Source organism: Physcomitrium patens, chromosome 21, assembly GCF_059467195.1.
Source record: "Physcomitrium patens ecotype Gransden chromosome 21, ASM5946719v1, whole genome shotgun sequence".
Lineage (NCBI taxonomy): Eukaryota > Viridiplantae > Streptophyta > Bryopsida > Funariales > Funariaceae > Physcomitrium > Physcomitrium patens.
The window spans coordinates 8,970,166-8,986,356 of NC_143430.1; the positions used below are offsets into that span (position 1 = coordinate 8,970,166).

At 40.7% G+C, this 16,191-nt stretch overlaps 2 protein-coding genes across 4 annotated transcripts; one reads left to right on the forward strand and one right to left on the reverse strand.

Moving 5' to 3' along the window:
* Window positions 1-826: 826 nt before the first annotated feature.
* LOC112273969 (uncharacterized) lies at window positions 827-5,509 on the reverse strand. 2 transcript variants are annotated; one of them, XM_024503082.3, is made up of 10 exons: window positions 4,759-5,509; window positions 3,900-4,020; window positions 3,620-3,697; window positions 3,349-3,429; window positions 3,025-3,139; window positions 2,738-2,878; window positions 2,555-2,616; window positions 2,016-2,457; window positions 1,372-1,848; window positions 827-1,201 (listed from the first exon to the last, which is right to left on the reverse strand). In XM_024503082.3, the coding sequence occupies exons 1-10, from the start codon at window positions 5,127-5,129 to the stop codon at window positions 1,068-1,070; spliced, it is 2,022 nt and encodes a 673-aa protein (XP_024358850.1). In that variant the 5' UTR covers window positions 5,130-5,509; the 3' UTR covers window positions 827-1,067. The 2 variants fall into 2 exon arrangements, with proteins under 2 accessions (XP_024358850.1, XP_024358851.1); XM_024503083.3 differs by having other exon boundaries at window positions 1,372-1,845; window positions 4,759-5,428.
* A 4,369-nt stretch (window positions 5,510-9,878) lies between these two features.
* Window positions 9,879-14,789, forward strand: LOC112274515 (putative AC transposase). 2 transcript variants are annotated; one of them, XM_024504128.3, is made up of 4 exons: window positions 9,879-10,141; window positions 10,664-11,384; window positions 11,763-11,951; window positions 12,360-14,789. In XM_024504128.3, exons 2-4 carry the CDS (start codon window positions 10,670-10,672, stop codon window positions 14,645-14,647), a joined length of 3,192 nt encoding a protein of 1,063 aa, XP_024359896.3. In that variant the 5' UTR covers window positions 9,879-10,141; window positions 10,664-10,669; the 3' UTR covers window positions 14,648-14,789. The 2 variants fall into 2 exon arrangements, with proteins under 2 accessions (XP_024359896.3, XP_090101922.1); XM_090245796.1 differs by lacking the exon at window positions 9,879-10,141 and having other exon boundaries at window positions 10,148-11,384.
* The last annotated feature ends 1,402 nt before the right edge of the window (window positions 14,790-16,191 follow it).

Genomic DNA, 16,191 nt, shown 5'->3' on the forward strand with positions numbered 1-16,191 from the left:
AGTGAAAATTCTTGACAAAAGTCAGTTTCTATGAGGTTACACAATCTATGCTGATTGTCTGAGCAATCAACGTCCATGGTGATAGCATGCCTTTGTTTTTCAATGTTTTTTACTTCCCTTCGAATTAGTTCTCATTCACATGAAGAGAAAGCACATTACCATGCTTCATGAAAATCACTGTGAATATGTTTCTATCACTAAGGTAATATATGAGATCTACCATGTGGTCTGTTAAGAGGGACACAGCATTACTAGATACCTCATGAACCCACGTGAGATCCATGCCAATGCTGAACAATTGTTTTTCAAAAGAAGAGGTTTAATACGTATCTGAGGGAGAGTCTAGCTATTGACACTTGTATTTTGTCATTAACTGGAAAAAGTGTTTCTTTTTAAAAGGCCACATGAATTAGTGAAAAGTTTGTCAAGCGTGGGAAGGCTCACCTATCGACAGCAAGCTTATTTACTAGACCTAATCACAGAGCCACAGGAAAAAACCAGCACCGACATTCGGCCAAGATAATTAGTCAATGACAAGGTTTGTTCTGAAAATATCTTTGCTTTCGGCGTTTAGATCTTACAAACACTCCAAAGTACCACAAGTCGACTCGTGAAATTGCAAGGATCCATGACCTTTAAGACTCGACGGATGAAATTGCATCTGTTGAAATATCCGTTAAAAGTAGTCACAAGAAGAACGAGATGATCCGCAACAAAATTAAATGTTCCATGGAATACAGTAAGCACCAATGATACAGGATGAATCAGCCCAAGCAGAGACGAGGATGGATCTGAGAACATCTCGACTCTTTTAAACAAGGACGGATATAGGAAAGAATGTTTTATGACATTTCTGTTACAGCGCTCACCACGAAAATGGGTGATTTATCTTGAAACACCTCTCAATTTTCAAATACACTGCCTACATTCTCCAAGGACTGCAATGGGCAATCAAGTGTCAAAAATTCTGCTATAGCTTCAATTCGCATATGAGGACTTTCAACCAGATTTGCACATTCTGTACTCGCCACATCCATTTAGAATTCCAGCCCGTAACTCTGTCCCTGTTATGAAGGGCTCTGTGGTGTGCCAGGGCGGACTGGAGGAGGAGTTTGAAAACTTGAAGGATTAGCAACCGATGCAGCTTGTAGATACCACGACTTCCACGCCTCCACGTATTGTGCAAACATGTGACCTAGAGCTGCAACTCAAATAATATGAGAAGTCAAAGATACAATAGTCATAGGGTGAGACGATAAACAGCACATTAGGTTTGCAGGTAAGATCAAGTGATCATGACGCTGCCAAAGTGACCCGAGCACGGGAATCTACATTGATTTGAAAGTGATCAAGGAGGATAAAAGGGCTCACTCTCATTATGGTACTGCAGGACGGCGGCGGCTGCAACTCCATTGTCTGTCCTGTGAACTGAACAATCCTGCGCCCGGGTTGAATCCAATCCAAGAGATTGCTCTGGAGCTAGCCCTGGAGGTGCAAGACTGAATCCAGCAGCAGCTAGCTGAGGATGCATTGGAAAAGGGGGAGAGGGGAGGAAAGGGTTAAATAAAGAACCAGGAGGCCTGAATGGGTAGAGATTATCATACGATACCCGGGATAGACAAGTGCGACAGTTTCTCACACCCCCCCCAGCCATCACTGCCGGAGAACCCATTCCTGGGGCCTGGCTAATGACTGGGGTGCATCCGCCTTGACTGCAAGTAAGTGTGCTGTTGCTAGAAGGGCAAGCTGCATTCGAGGACCCAGCGTGATCACAACACTGCGCGGACCACGGAGTGATGGTGGGAGTTGCATGAATTTGAACGCCGTCATTCCATTCCCTCCAACCTACTGGATCAGGAACAGCAACTTAGTAACAACTAGAACCGATCCGAGGCATAGCTAGCAGAATAGTGCATAAACTCTAGAGCAATATTAAGAGCAAAAGACCAATAGACACATCAACAGACCCTCAACTAAGTGCAACTAAACACAAAGAAAGCCTTGGGCATGTTTACCAGTTGTTCTTATTGGACTTGAAAATGCGGTGGTTGCTGGTGCAGTTGGAGAGTCGGCCGCATTATGTGGCGAAGGTGCTACGCTCAAAATTTTGAGGTCAGATACAGAAGAATCAGCCTGAGATGCGCGTGGATGTAGTGGCACAGGTTTATTGATAATATCTCTGGAATAAGGAGTCATCACATTTGGATCTCTAGGCTGCAGTGGCTTCAGGGCTGTTCTCTTAGCCGAATTCGGTTCCACTCTGGGAGCATCCGTACCACCCCGTTTGAGACCTCGTTTGGTCCTATCAAACGAGAAAGAGCTGCACGCAGGAATAGTGTTCACAGTTGGGCTCTGGACGTAGTTCCCTGATATCCTCATACGAGTAGCTGGACCAACAAGGTCATCCTTTGTGCCGAGCCACCTAAAGGCAGGTTTGCGGTTCTCCGCCATGTGTGTCTGCACAGTTTCAAAAATTAATTTTAGTTCAACTGCTTGCGTTGGAGCATTGTACAGCACGATAACACGTCAATCATGTAGGCAATGAAATACTTACCTTCTCAATGAGTTGCAACGATGAAAGGATGTTTGCAATATCATACAATCGCCTCACCTTAGCTGCCATTGAAGAAACCACAATGTTAATATAAGTAAGCTCGTGAACGTAGTTCAATCAAACGACCTATTAGTAAGGCACTGCTATCTTGTTTATGTCACTATAACAGATTTGTATACATACTCTTAAGTTTGGAAGCATCTTTGCAATCGCCAAGCAGCAGCCGAGCTGCGTCTTCAAGAGAGACGACTTGCGACTGGGAGACTAGGAAAAGCTGAACAAACTTCTGGCTTAGGAGCCCCAGTGACTTCTCCCGCCGACAATCTAGAAACACACAACTCATGTGAATATTATTAACAAAGGGACTAGCAATATGGTCGTAAGTTATCCACAGGAATCACATTGACGTCGACCAATCGAGACTTTTGAATAAGGTAGAAACTGCTACTTAAAAGAAACGATGGCGTTACCTGCTTTCGCTTTAGGAGCTGAACTTTGCTGAGACTGGACAGAGGCACATGCTTCTGACTCTTGTGAAGGCAAGGTTTTCCGTTCCTCGTCCTCATCATCTGAAGACGCACAGTTCTGCAAAGTAAAGAATCAGATGAACAAAGACTTCCTTGTTTTGCACGTGTTAACATTAACCGAAGCAGTTGTTCTCAACTAGACCAGAATTTTACTACACCAGATAGTCGCCCATTGAAGAATATGACACAACAAAAGTCACGATCTACAAAGACATCCAGCAATATATTTCTAACACTGCAATCGGGTGAAACTCGGACAGAACGTACACTCGCCACAATCGTTGGTCTACTTTCATCAGCAGAGGTATTGGCAAACTCTCCCAATCCATAAACGCGTAAAGCCGCTTCCTGTACAAGACAAAGCAGACACAAATAAATAAATAAATGATATCACACCAGGGCCTCAAATAAGGTTTACAATTCAAATAAGGTTTAAACGCTCAACATCGCATAAGAGCAAGTTGCTTCTTCAATCAGCGCACTTGAAATGAAATCGAGTCTTCAAAACGGCATGTAGACGTGAATGAGATTATAATACCTTCATGGTTTGAAGAGCTTGAGGCAACCTCGTAGACCCATGCCATGTGTACCGGTTCTTAGCTTTTCGAATGAGAACCTGCACAAATATGATGAATTTGTGATTTTCACAAGAAATGCTCTCAGGTCTTCCCACAACACACATTAAACATATGATAACGCAGTACCACAGTTACACTGAAATAAAACAACAAAGTAACAGATCACACATCAAATGTAGATCTACATCTCTTACAGGACAGTGCATGAATGGTTTTACTGATATAGGAAGAGCAACATACCTCTATGCTTTCAAGGACATTCACAATGTCATAAATACGCCTCCTTTCAACACCTAGACGGCTTGCAGCCTCATCGAGACTAATACATTCTCCTTCTTCAGTCCCGTATAAGTTCAAGAAGCTACAACGACGAATCATGATCAAGTTAGCATCACTTTGACAACCATAGCGACCTCGGCCTAAGCTCAAATGTCACATATAGAGCAATGACCTCACAACAATGTAGGTGAAGAAGCGTTCTACGAAATCTAAAAAATGAAGCACATTGACATTTGAGTTCGTGTCAAAAATTGCTGGGCTACTCGCATCGAACAAAATCGTCTTGAGTGGTATTTAAATGAGAAGGGGTTCATGGCATTTCACTGTAGCCTTGATAGTACAGGCTATGATAAAAAAAAAATGGAAAATGAAAATGAAAATAAAAAAACAGTATAACATTACTTATACTGAAGAATGAGAGTCAAACGCCACGTGCACGTTTAACAGTGCTTGAAATGGCGCTAACTCAGGCGTTCCAGGATATATCATTTTTGTCTCACGAAGAGACAATCTAATTTAATAAGATACGTAACACCAGTACTATCGATGCTTGTAAGTCTAATGCCAAGATTCTAGAACAAATCACAGAAGCAATGCAGCTACTTGCTATCCAATGTAGCCAATGTTCATAACGTAACTGGATCTATCCCTCATCAGAAACACCAAATAAGTTGACACAGAATTATCTAAAAACCCTTCATGTGGCGTAGACTACATGTGCATGCACATACTACTACGATCTCAGACCAAGTAGACACAAGTAGTGCTGCCAACGATTATGAATGTAGTGCACGTGCATCAGCTCGGGTGAGGAAATCACTTTTCACAAAGAAGTCCCAAGGATTTATCCTTCCGGTTGTAAGATGAATGGGCTCGTGTATCGGCATCCGATTGATGGTGATTCACAGTGCCAATGGATGGCGATGCGCTCCGAGTGGACTCATTCAATACTTCATATTTGATTAAAGATGAACTGTTCGTAGACCTCTTGATGCTACCCCCAGGTCTGTGCACTCGATTTTCCTTCTCACTGTCGGTAATGCTTGGTTCCGAATTGAGAGACACCCTTCCTCTAGCAGTATTCACGTCGCTTCGTGTGTTTGGTGTAAGCGGGGGCATTCTATCTCTATTTGCAAAAGTCCGGCTCTGTATCGGACTCTGCCGAGGCTGCTTTGTGAGTGGCGAATTCATCGAGGCTGATACTCACTAACCCACTGCCAATTTGAAAGAGCTATACATTCCAATCCCTGTACATTTTCCCTCCTCCTGAGGACCGGTTCAATACGTCTCATGAACCTACCCCAACTCCTCATAAATTTGGGCTTTGAAGCTCATGATAAGTCCTGGTAATGAGGGCATGAGTGATTCTGTACACTAACACGTATCCTAACCGTTGTAAATTTCTCCAAGTTCCACCACTCTCGCACACTCTACCTCCAGCCACAACATTTCCAGCGCTCAAACCGCTCCCGTCCCCCCCTTCAGCCCTCACTGAATTCACATACACTTGTTGAAAATTCTATGCACGCCATACGAATCAACCGCCCACGATCATAAATAGCTCGACACACCCCCAAGTCAATTGTACACAATTCCCGTACCGCTCACTCCTTCCAAACAAAACCCACCCAACGCCTGGTCTCATTCTTCCCACACCTCTCGCGACTTAATCATTCCCTCCCACCAACCTTCCTCACCCGAATTCTCTCAATGCTCGTGAGGTGGGAAAAAATCAAAAAAAACAAAACAAAACAAAACAAAATGTACACACACACACTCAGGCACTCCCAATACAGCCTTAATATTCTCTACTGGTCACGAATTCTTCTCCACCCCGGTGGCTCACAGAGAACTCATACGACTTCTAACGACTCCTGAAACGAACTCCAACACAATAACACTCCACTTTCAACTCAGAATTCGGAAGGGCGTGAAGTACACTGCAGAGGAGGGGAGCAGCAGAGTAGGGTATTTGCGGACACTCCTTCCAAGAGAATACAAGGGAAAGGTTTGAGTTTAGACTTGGGACGGTATGGCGGGAGTTGGTGGCGATGGCGGCAAGTGTACACCAGAGTTCGTGATCTCCCCGCGAAGCCAAATGACGGACAATGAACGAACAAAACGGAAGGGAAGAAAATTGTGTACATTAGTTGTCGAGCTCGATGAAGAAGAAGAAGGCCATCACAAAAGCCCCTCCCTTCATGAATGTGGACATCGTGTATGGCGCTCAAATTCTGGTTCCGAATTTCAAACTTCCATTGACGACGTCGACGACGACGACGACCCCCTCCCCGCGCAGCAGCAGCCAGGTTCTGTTCTTCCCATCACACAATTCATCCGTACGTACTCCACTTTCATTCGTCAGGAGTGTGGAGTTCTGTCTGACATGGCAGCATCGCACGGGTGGAATCGGCGAAGACGGGCTGGGCCGGGCTCAGACAGGTGGGATGGGGGGGTCACATGGGGCGAGCCGGGCCGGCCAGACAAAGCTCAATCAATGGTCCCGTATCTCCCTCCCTCTTTAACACCACCGTGGATTCGGTTCCCCTTTCTTATTTTATTACGAAGGTTCAGTTTTCTGTTTTTGGCCCGGTATTGAAATTTTGGAGGGAAACCTATTGAATTGAATTTTCAACATGAGGAAATATTTAGTCACTATCAAGTTGGCTTTGAAAGGGCGCTAATTCGCGGCAACCTACAATTTCATCTCTCTTGGCGGAAGGTAACATGGACAAATGGGGTTGGGTTCACACACACACCCCACCCTTCCGAATATTTGACAGTGGAAGTGATGGATGAGGATGTGGATGATTATGAACGGAAGTCTCTGTTCGTCTGTCTCAGTGTCTCTGCTGCACCCGTGCTCGCTTGCTCTCATTTACTACCCCGAAACTAACTCTGGTTGGTACCTTCCCCTAACAAATGTGATTCTTCACTGTGTAAAATCGTGTGAGGGTTTTATTATTACTTTCATCTGGGTGCCAGCTCACGTTGTTTGTCTCTTTTTACACACGGGGGGCTCTGCTTTCAAGATGGGTCACCCACGTTTTAATGGGGACAATAGAATGGTTGCAATAGAATTGTGAAAAGTACATGTATATATATATATATATATATATATGTAGATTAGTGTGTTTACATTATTTTTAAACAGCTGTAGATTGAATAGATATAAAATAAGGCAATCAAAATTTTTAAATTAAAAATGCTCAAATTGTTGTTTTAAAATTAAAATGATCTGCTGGGGAGCGTATTTATTTATTTATTTAAGTCGGAATCTAAAACATTTCAAAAAGTTGAAGATACAATCAAAATCAATGAATTAATAAAGAAATTAAATACAATGTAATATTCTATGTAAAATCTGAAGTTATGCAATCCTTCTCTCTATGCGTGTGTCTATGAATAATAATAATTTTAATAATCTGATTAAGTTTCTCTGCATGATTTTGGAATTTTTGTTTTGGAAGTAACTAAGATTAAAGCATCAGTGTGGAAAACCACAATTGATGTGACTGACAATTTACTTAATTTAAAATCTAAACTATTTGCACTATTTTTGCAAAATATTATTAAAATAAACAAATCAAATTCTATCGTGCATTGGTGTTGATTTGAGGTAGTATGTATCAAGTCGACTTCACAGTGCAAATTTTGCGGGTTTATGAATTATTTACAGCTCTCACAGCAAAAATCTTAAGATCAATTTCAAAACCAACGTTGATCAAACAAAAACACACACAATTTAGAGTAGCATTATTAAAATAATACATTATATTATGTTAATTACAAATATATTGCAAAATGTCAATCTCATAAAATATATTTCTAGAATGCCATATGTAAAAAAAAACAGGAAATAAACAAATCAAGAGAAAATTATGTATCTATAATATAATAGAAATGTTGTCTAGAAATAAAATTAAAAATTATGTCAAAACTGCTAAATTTTTTTAAAAAAAGTTCTTTAACAGAGTAAAAAAGTACCTTGCCCTTTCATGTATAGCACTCAAAGCAAGCCACATTGGATTAAGTACGTAGCTTGTACCATGGTAAAAGTCTTTCTTCATCCATGTGTAGATATTTGGCAATTATATATATATATATATTTTCTAATATACCTGCCCCTTGCCCCTGCCTGCCCACCCAAGAACTTTGAAACTTAGACCAAAGGGACTAGGACAAAGTGCAAGTACCAAGGAGGGGTCAAAATATAAACAAAACTCATAAAAGATAGCCATATCAAAGACACAAGTGAAACTTGAAACCTGTCAAAGGTGGATTAATCCTTCAACCACCAACACACAGCCTTCTAAACTGATGACGTTTCATTTGAAATTGACAAATTTTATATCAATCTGGATTTTGCACAGCCCTGCAACTGCCTGTTGCCCATGGACAGTGGTCGCACAACAGGCTGTGCAGAACGGACTTTCGTACTTTAGATGAATAGATTCGTGCAAGGATGAAGCACAGTACTAATTAAGTATCTATTTCTTGATAGGGCCTAAAGCAAAAATTGTATTATTCTAACTCACTCTTTCATAATGTAAAAAAGGGGATATAGTTCTTTCACAATGTAAAAATTTGTGTTGCCCTTTCTCATTGTATGTTGCCCTTATTTTGTGTCAAAATATTTTTCAGTGTTGCCCTTTCATAGTGTAAAATCAGATGTTGCTCTTATCACACGTGTTGCCTTATTTTGTGACAATTTGTTTTTGTGCCCTATGACACGAGTTTCTGCTAGTATGTTTGTAATATGATAGAATTATGTCCATTTGGTAAAATAACTAAAAATATTATACCAAAATCACTAAAAACATATGTTCTTTCACTATGTAAAAAACATATATTACCATTTTACAATGCTCTCCCCTAAAATACAATCAAGATTCTTTAATGCAAAATATTGTACACAACGAAGTGATTTGGTAATGAGAAGGTGGCCAAGATTCTCCCAAAACAAGTGTAGCAAAACAAAGTTCATTCCCTTGCGAATTCAATGGGTCAATATAATACTATATATGTATGTATATATATATATATATATATATGTATATATAATCTCATCTTCTTGATTTTTATGATTTTGCATTGCCATGATGTAGATAATAAAATAGGTTAGAAAGAAAATGTGAATGTTAATGTGATGGTTTGGCTGAACAATTACAATGATTTTGACCATATTCCAATAGGATGTGGATTTGAATCCAATGACAGTCGCTGGGACCATTAAATTACTGAATTGATGCATTGCTGTATATTAAATAATATTTTGCTTCTCCTTTGTTACTTTCCAGAGTCCCAAGGCATTAACTATTACTCTAAATGATAACAAGCAATGTATAGATTTAAGTGCTTTACTTTGAATAATAGAAAATTCAATTTAAATTTATATTATCAAGACTAAACATGTTTGAATTTAAAATCAGAAAGATATTAATTATTTAGAATTTGATAGATATCAAAAATGAAACATTGAGTTTTTATTTAAAAAATTACTATGATTATTATTGTTCTTCAATGCATGAGGATCACCAAACACATTTCTATCTTGATCAAAGTAATGGCATATTGTGGTCACAAAGTCAAATTCATGAACGAAATTTCTCATTGAAAAAACAACCAAACAAACAAATAAATAAGTAAAACCTATTATTGTAAATGAATAATTTTGAATCGACAAACATTACCCACAAAGAGAAGGATCTTCGTTCTCCTCAGATGCACGTGCAAAATGGAATCCAAGCCACACCCAGATGTGAAAAGTCTCATAAAGGAACGGCCATGTGTGAAAAGAAACTCACGCTGTTCCGACGTGTGAAAAGGGAAACGAGGAATAGCCAAGTGTGAAAAGGAGTAAGAGCTGCTCTCAGGTGTGAAAAGGGAACTGAAGAGAAAAAGGCGGGCGAGCGATGGCTTCGCTTGGCTGCGGTTGCAGTTGTCGCGGTTGGAGCTGCTGTGGGTATTGCTGGTGATGGAGCGGCCGGTCCTCGGTTGCGGTTGAGGTCTCTCAGCTGTCCTCATCGATCCCCTCCTATTTCTCTCTACAATTCCGTAGCATCATCCCGCAACACCAACTCAACCCGACTCTGCCAGGATTGCTGATACCCGGGGAAGCAATTGACCAACTCCTCACTTTTTTCTGTATATCCATTGTCTCCCCTGAGGGGCGTTTGTCAACGTCGATCATTCCCACCCAGGTATCATTCCTACGTTTTATCTGCGCTGTAGGAACAATTTTCTAACTCTGGGGCATCATCGCAAGCTCAGAGCCAATTTCCCAATTCTTCTCGCATTTGTTGATGGAGTCAGGGTTTATTAATCTTCGTGAGAATCGCTGCATTCACACGCTGTATTGGGGGGGGGGATGTGTTTGTTATTTTTATTTTTGATTTTTTATTTTGTTCTCCGTGTTCCTGTTCTTACTGTATTGATATTGTTTTCTTCCTCTGGAGTTTCTGAAATGGTGGTGAACTAAGATCGTGATCAAAGGTCGGATCGATTTTTCGGAGGGAGAGAGGGAAGGGAGGATTGAGGGTTGAGAGTTGAAAAGTTTGAGTGTAGTTGGGTTGGTGAGGTTTAGGGTTTAGTGTTTGAGAAGATGGCGGGTATGGGGAGCATGGGTTCTCGTTTGTTGGGGAGAGGAGGAAAGAGTGGCGAGGATGAAGTTATGTGGGGAAGGTTGGGTGTTGGGGTTCATCGCGATTTTTGGATCATTGCAGCAGCTGATGGAGAATGGGGTTGATGCGGAGGCGATAACAAATGATCACCTCAGCGGGGGACTGGTGGACGTCATTGGGACGACTGAAGAGCTGGAGATGGACGTGAGGAGTGACAAGATGCATGAAGTTCAAGAGCTTGGCAATGGCAGACACGAACAGTTCGAGCGTGATGATGATCATGTTGAAAATTCTGTTCATGATGCGATGATGCTGGAGGAGACCAGGGGAGGCATTGGTGCCGAGCATCAAGAATCTGGGGTGATGGAAGGGGAGGAGGATCATATGGGATTTGACGAGGATACGCGGATAGATGGGATTGAAACAAGCAAAGGGCAAGTTGATAAACATTACAAGGAGGGCCCTTGGGATGTATTGGAGATGCTTGTGTTGGTATCTGCGATGAAGGAATACGCAGAGACGGTGGGTGACCACCCTCTGGAAGACCACATTAGTGAACAGGAGAAGTGGCATTCCATAGAAAGTTACTGTTTGGGTCAACTTGTGCTACGCAGTGCTTTAGATTGTAGTGAGAAGTGGGCGTGCTTGAGTGTTGAGTTTAAAAGGATCAAAGACTTCGAAAGTAACATGGTGCAGGATCAGATATCCTATTGGGAAATGACTTATGATGAACGGCGTAATTTCCATCTTCCAGGCGATTTTTCGCAGGAGGTTTATAATGCGCTGTGGCATTGGGATGATAGGGACCGAATCGGTGAAATAGGTATGCGAGGCTCATATTTTCCCCTGCTAATTCACTCATGCAATTCATGTAGTTTGTTTTAGTGGACTATATGTTATCTTTGCGAGGGTGATGTAGGCTCTCTTTTCAGCGTGGTTCTAGAACCATTCGGTTTTAATGTTAATGTAAGGATGAAGGAACAGCGTTTGTGCTTCAGACCTTCCGCATTGTTTAATCCTCCTAATCTTCACATAACCAAAAAAAAAAAGAAAAAAAAAAGAAAAAAAGTATATATATATATATATATATATATATTTCTGTTAGATGAGGTCCAGGCTTGAGATATTTTTGAGTGTTTGTGTACCATATTCATGTGCGGTAACTTGAGTACAAGTCATTGACGTTTCTCTTGTGATACAGGGGCTCCTGTAATCCTAGAAGACGAGATCAATATTATTAAAGAACGATCATCATTTGGTTCGATTGTACGAACAAGAAAACGGTCAGATCGTGGAGAATATCAAGTTTCTCGAAAAGTCTCTCGAGGGGAGGGTAGCATAGAGCCGTCATTTCTTGGTTCCCAGCTACTGATGCTTGATAATCAGCAAAGTATGCATTCATGCATTTTTTTAAACTCTCTTTTTTCTAATAGATCGGCATTCCCGTGCTTCTACGCACTTGGATGCGGTTTGCAGTTTAGAATCCTTCCTGCAATGACTCATTCATGAGCGATAAATTTGAGCCTCAAGTTTTAAATTGCTTTTCTGAACAGCTACCCTGTTTCGGTTCACTAGTGTTCATCTCACTACTTTTTACAAACTTTGTCAGTTTATGATATTAGCATTTGGTCTGGTAAACACTGTTGAAGTCGAGGAGTGTAATTGGAACACACGTTGCCTCCTCTTTGAAATATTTGATATTGCAAATTGTTACAGCTTGCAAGAGTGGATTCACATATATTTGGACTCTCAGAAACTGACTACGATTGTATTGTGGGTGTGGATGATGATGGAACAGGTTCACTTGCACTCGTCGAGACACCGCAAGAAATACTTCCATCGGAGGACGATGTAGTTTGGAACGCTCAATTTTCTCAACTTCGTGCCAATCAAAACTTTTGGGCCCCGCATGGACGAGCTTCTGCAACATGGGCCTTTTATGTTGTGAACGATAATTCTGAACCCGACTCTGCACGTCCTCAGCAAATGCGTTGTGCTATTTGCCATCCTGCTCAACAAGAGCACCGACCAAATAGTGCTACGCGAGTGAGGAAGGGTGTTGTAACTTACAACAAACAGCACGGGACAACGTCTATGAAAAAACATGTAGCACAAGAACATGGGGATATTTTTACCAAGTACAAGGCAACGCGCATGTCAAATGCTACTACACGGGCAGAATTCCAACATTCAAGGAGGATGAAGAATGATCCTTTGCCTTCTATAATATCCGATATTTTGTACAATCAAAATTCCAACAAGAAATTCGACCCGGCGCAGGAAAGACTTCTGGAGGATCTGGTTCTGTATGTGGCAAAAGGTTGCCATCCCATGTCTGTGGTTGAGAATGTCTGGTTGAAAAAGTTGGTCATGAACAGGCAATTTGGCCGTGTGAGTTTTCCCTCTAGCCGTCAATTAACTGATGAAGTCATTCCTCGTGTGGTTTCTCAAATTATAGAGAAGAATATCTTGCCTTCATTACGTGGTTGTGTGTCTGCTACGGTAACTTTTGATCTGTGGATGTCACGAAGAGGCGTCAACAGCATCGCTACGGTAGTTCATTTCATCAACGAGTCATGGGAGACCTGCCATGTAACTATAGGTGTGTTGGAGGCGTCTGTTATCGCCGGAGAAGAGCTTGTCATGGAAGTGAAAGATCTCCTAAGTTCCTTTAACTTGATGGACAAGATCATTGCCTTTGTGGTAAAAGACGATGATTCAAGGCTCACTTCACTCGCCGAGGCACTTTCAAAGAAGGTAGTATGTTCTCCGCTCCAGTTATCTGAGCCATACACAGGGACTTGCTTTGGAAACGTGCTGTCTAAAGCATGTGAAAACACTACGACTGACGAGAAGGCATGTGATGGTTTGAGGGCAGTTAGCATTGAAGCGGCTATATCCTCTTTGAGAAGGAGTATTTCTTCGACCTCTAGGTCAGCGAAGAGAAGGCTTGAATGGATGAAAGCCTGTGCTGATGTTGGTCTTCGGCCTCGCAAGTTAAGAGCACCTGTAAAGGGAAGGTTCGCTTCTAAAGTGATTCTTTGTCAGGAGGCTTTGGATTACCAGCCTGTATTACAGTTGTGTTCCGCTTCCCAGAGCGACGGCATGTTCTTCGATGTTCCTAGCGTGGAGACGTGGGCTATTGCAAAGGCTGTCACTGTTGCTCTTAATCCTGTGCTTCAACAATGTGTTATGAACCGGAGTAAAGGTTACTGGTTGTTATCTGATGCCATAGCTGCTGCGCTTAGTTTGTATTTACAACTGCATAAGGAAACGATCAACAGGAGCTTGCCCGACCCAAAATTAGATCCACATTTTGAGTCCGAACTGGAAGTTCTACAGGTTCGGTTGGTGCAAGAGGTGATGAGTACTCTATCACTTTCCCTTAATTTTACGCTTGATTATTCAGCCAAGCATTCGCACAACATGCTGGCGTTAATGTTGGATCCACGTTACAAGGGGCTCAGTCTGCTGAAAGATTATGTGGGCAGGGATATGGCTTTGGCGGTTGTGGCTGAGGTTGACAACCGGGCCCTTCTTCCCTGTTTGGTAACTGTTTTTAAGCAATTGAATCCGTCCAGTGTGGAAAACGTTTCAGCACTGAGCCCCACTTCTAAGGATTTCTTTGATGAGAATTCCTTGTTTGGATCATCAGCCTCACATGATGAGGCAATAGTCGGTCATTTGAAAGCAGAGCTGTCTTTATTTAGGAGGCTACGTATTGATTCCAAGGAATGTGAGAACCCATTGGCATGGTGGAAGGACAGGGAGGTTCAGTTTCCAAACGTTGGTTTTCTTGCAAGGCAGATTTTGGGGATCGTAGGGTCTCAAGTTGAAACAGAAAGGATATTTAGTATTGTGGGGGTGATCACAGAGATACACCGCCGCCATCTAGGTACAGACAATCTCGACAAGTTGGTTCTGATTCGTGAGAATTGGAAAGATGATTCTAGAGCAGGTTCAGAGTATCCAGCAGCAGGTCACAAAATGGTGGATTCAGTGCTAGAAAACTACCTCCTGGGCGAGGAAAACATCTTAGACGAGCATGAAGACCTGCTAATGGAGGCAGTTTTGTTTGATGACTAGATGTCACTGCTAGCAATGTTCACTAAGAACATCTAATTCTGACCAGCCGACCTTCGCAATCCCAAGCTCTGGACGGCAGATGTACATTCCCATTTTTATTTCCTTGGTAGTTTCTCTTTTCTTTTTATTTCATTTTATTTTACTTAAGGTTTTCCTTGAGCCATTTTTTTATTGTTTTCTACGGACATATTCTGACATTCTAGCCTCGCTGTTTCTGAAGTTGCGAAAAATTCAAATTTGATGAGTCAAATGTTTAGAATCTAAGCCGGAATCGTGTTGAGTTGGAAAATTTCACACCATCACAGATAAGTCTGAACCCCAGTATTTGTGTTTTCGCTCATGGACCCTCTGTGCCTGCGTGTGGTGCCTGTAATATTAGTAGATTTTTGTTTATTACTTTAATTACCATGAATTGAGAACAGATGTGGTTCATATGCCGTACAATGGAAAAACAGAACTTACATTAAATTTATGACTTAAATTTGAAGGACAACAAATCAGTTCATATATTAAATTGCATTCCATTATAAATTGTGACTGCTTACTAGTTTACATTGTCTTGAATTTAATTATTTTGGATTTTATAATGTAAAGCTATTTAATATGTAAACTTTTAACACTTAGGCTCATCACCTTAGAAAGACCAAAACTGATAAATGTAATAGTAGAGGTGATGATAGTTTATTTATATATTTAATTGTAATTTTAAATTGATTGAAGTATAAACAATCAAGATACATTACATATAATTTGACAAAATTTCCTAAATATTACATATTATCTGAAAAAAAGATATTTATAATAAAATAAGATTTTCCTTCCAAAACCATGTATATGTATTTTAAAATTATATGATAATGTGACATAATTAGATCTATTTTAAATATTTTACATATTCAAAATTTCAAGGGTAACTTAAGAGATCAAGGACCCTAAGAGGATGTACCTAGAAGTCCATTCAATGGGATTAAAGATTTTTCTCTTGGTTCTTTATACTTAGGTATTTGGTTGGTTTTAATTTGAGTACCATCTAACTTATTTTTTTCATTATTCCAATTTTAAAGTCAAGCTCTCATTTTGTTTCCAATCTAAAGTCTTGAATTTGTATGAATGTTGAAAAAACTGATTTTTTTTATATTGGTCTTTAATTACAAAGTGCATACTTAGGAGGTTTGAGGACTAGCTATCAAAGTCAAAAAACCATGTCTAAAGATGATAGTGTAGTAAGAAAAAGTCATCGATTTGGATCATAGAAGGCTATTAATTAATGACTTTGAAGGTCCATCTTACTAAAAAGAAGAGATAGAGGCCTACAATAGATGCAACTTGTGCTCAAGTTTGGCAAGCATCCGATTGAAGACTCAATGAAGTCATGTGTTTTAAAAAAGAGTGAAGTGAGAAAAGATCACAATAAAGAGTTTTAGGTTGTGGATGAAGTTGTACATCTTTTAATGATCTAGTCTTATCAGAAGCAAGTTGGGAATACAAAGGTAAAAATATTGGAACTTGCTAATTGATTTTGTTTGTAGTAAGGTAGAAAGAGC

Bases quoted from the DNA above. Each gene is read 5' to 3' on its own strand.
- LOC112274515 (XM_090245796.1), top strand. From the start codon at position 10,604: ATGAAGTTATGTGGGGAAGGTTGGGTGTTGGGGTTCATCGCGATTTTT. The intron at 11,385-11,762 runs GTATGCGAGGCT...CTTGTGATACAG, and splicing joins GGACCGAATCGGTGAAATAG to GGGCTCCTGTAATCCTAGAA. The intron at 11,952-12,359 runs GTATGCATTCAT...ATGATGGAACAG, and splicing joins GATGCTTGATAATCAGCAAA to GTTCACTTGCACTCGTCGAG.
- LOC112273969 (XM_024503082.3), bottom strand. From the start codon at position 5,129: ATGAATTCGCCACTCACAAAGCAGCCTCGGCAGAGTCCGATACAGAGC. The intron at 2,458-2,554 runs GTAAGTATTTCA...GAAACTGTGCAG, and splicing joins CGTTGCAACTCATTGAGAAG to ACACACATGGCGGAGAACCG. The intron at 1,202-1,371 runs GTGAGCCCTTTT...TTTGAGTTGCAG, and splicing joins CCTGCAGTACCATAATGAGA to CTCTAGGTCACATGTTTGCA.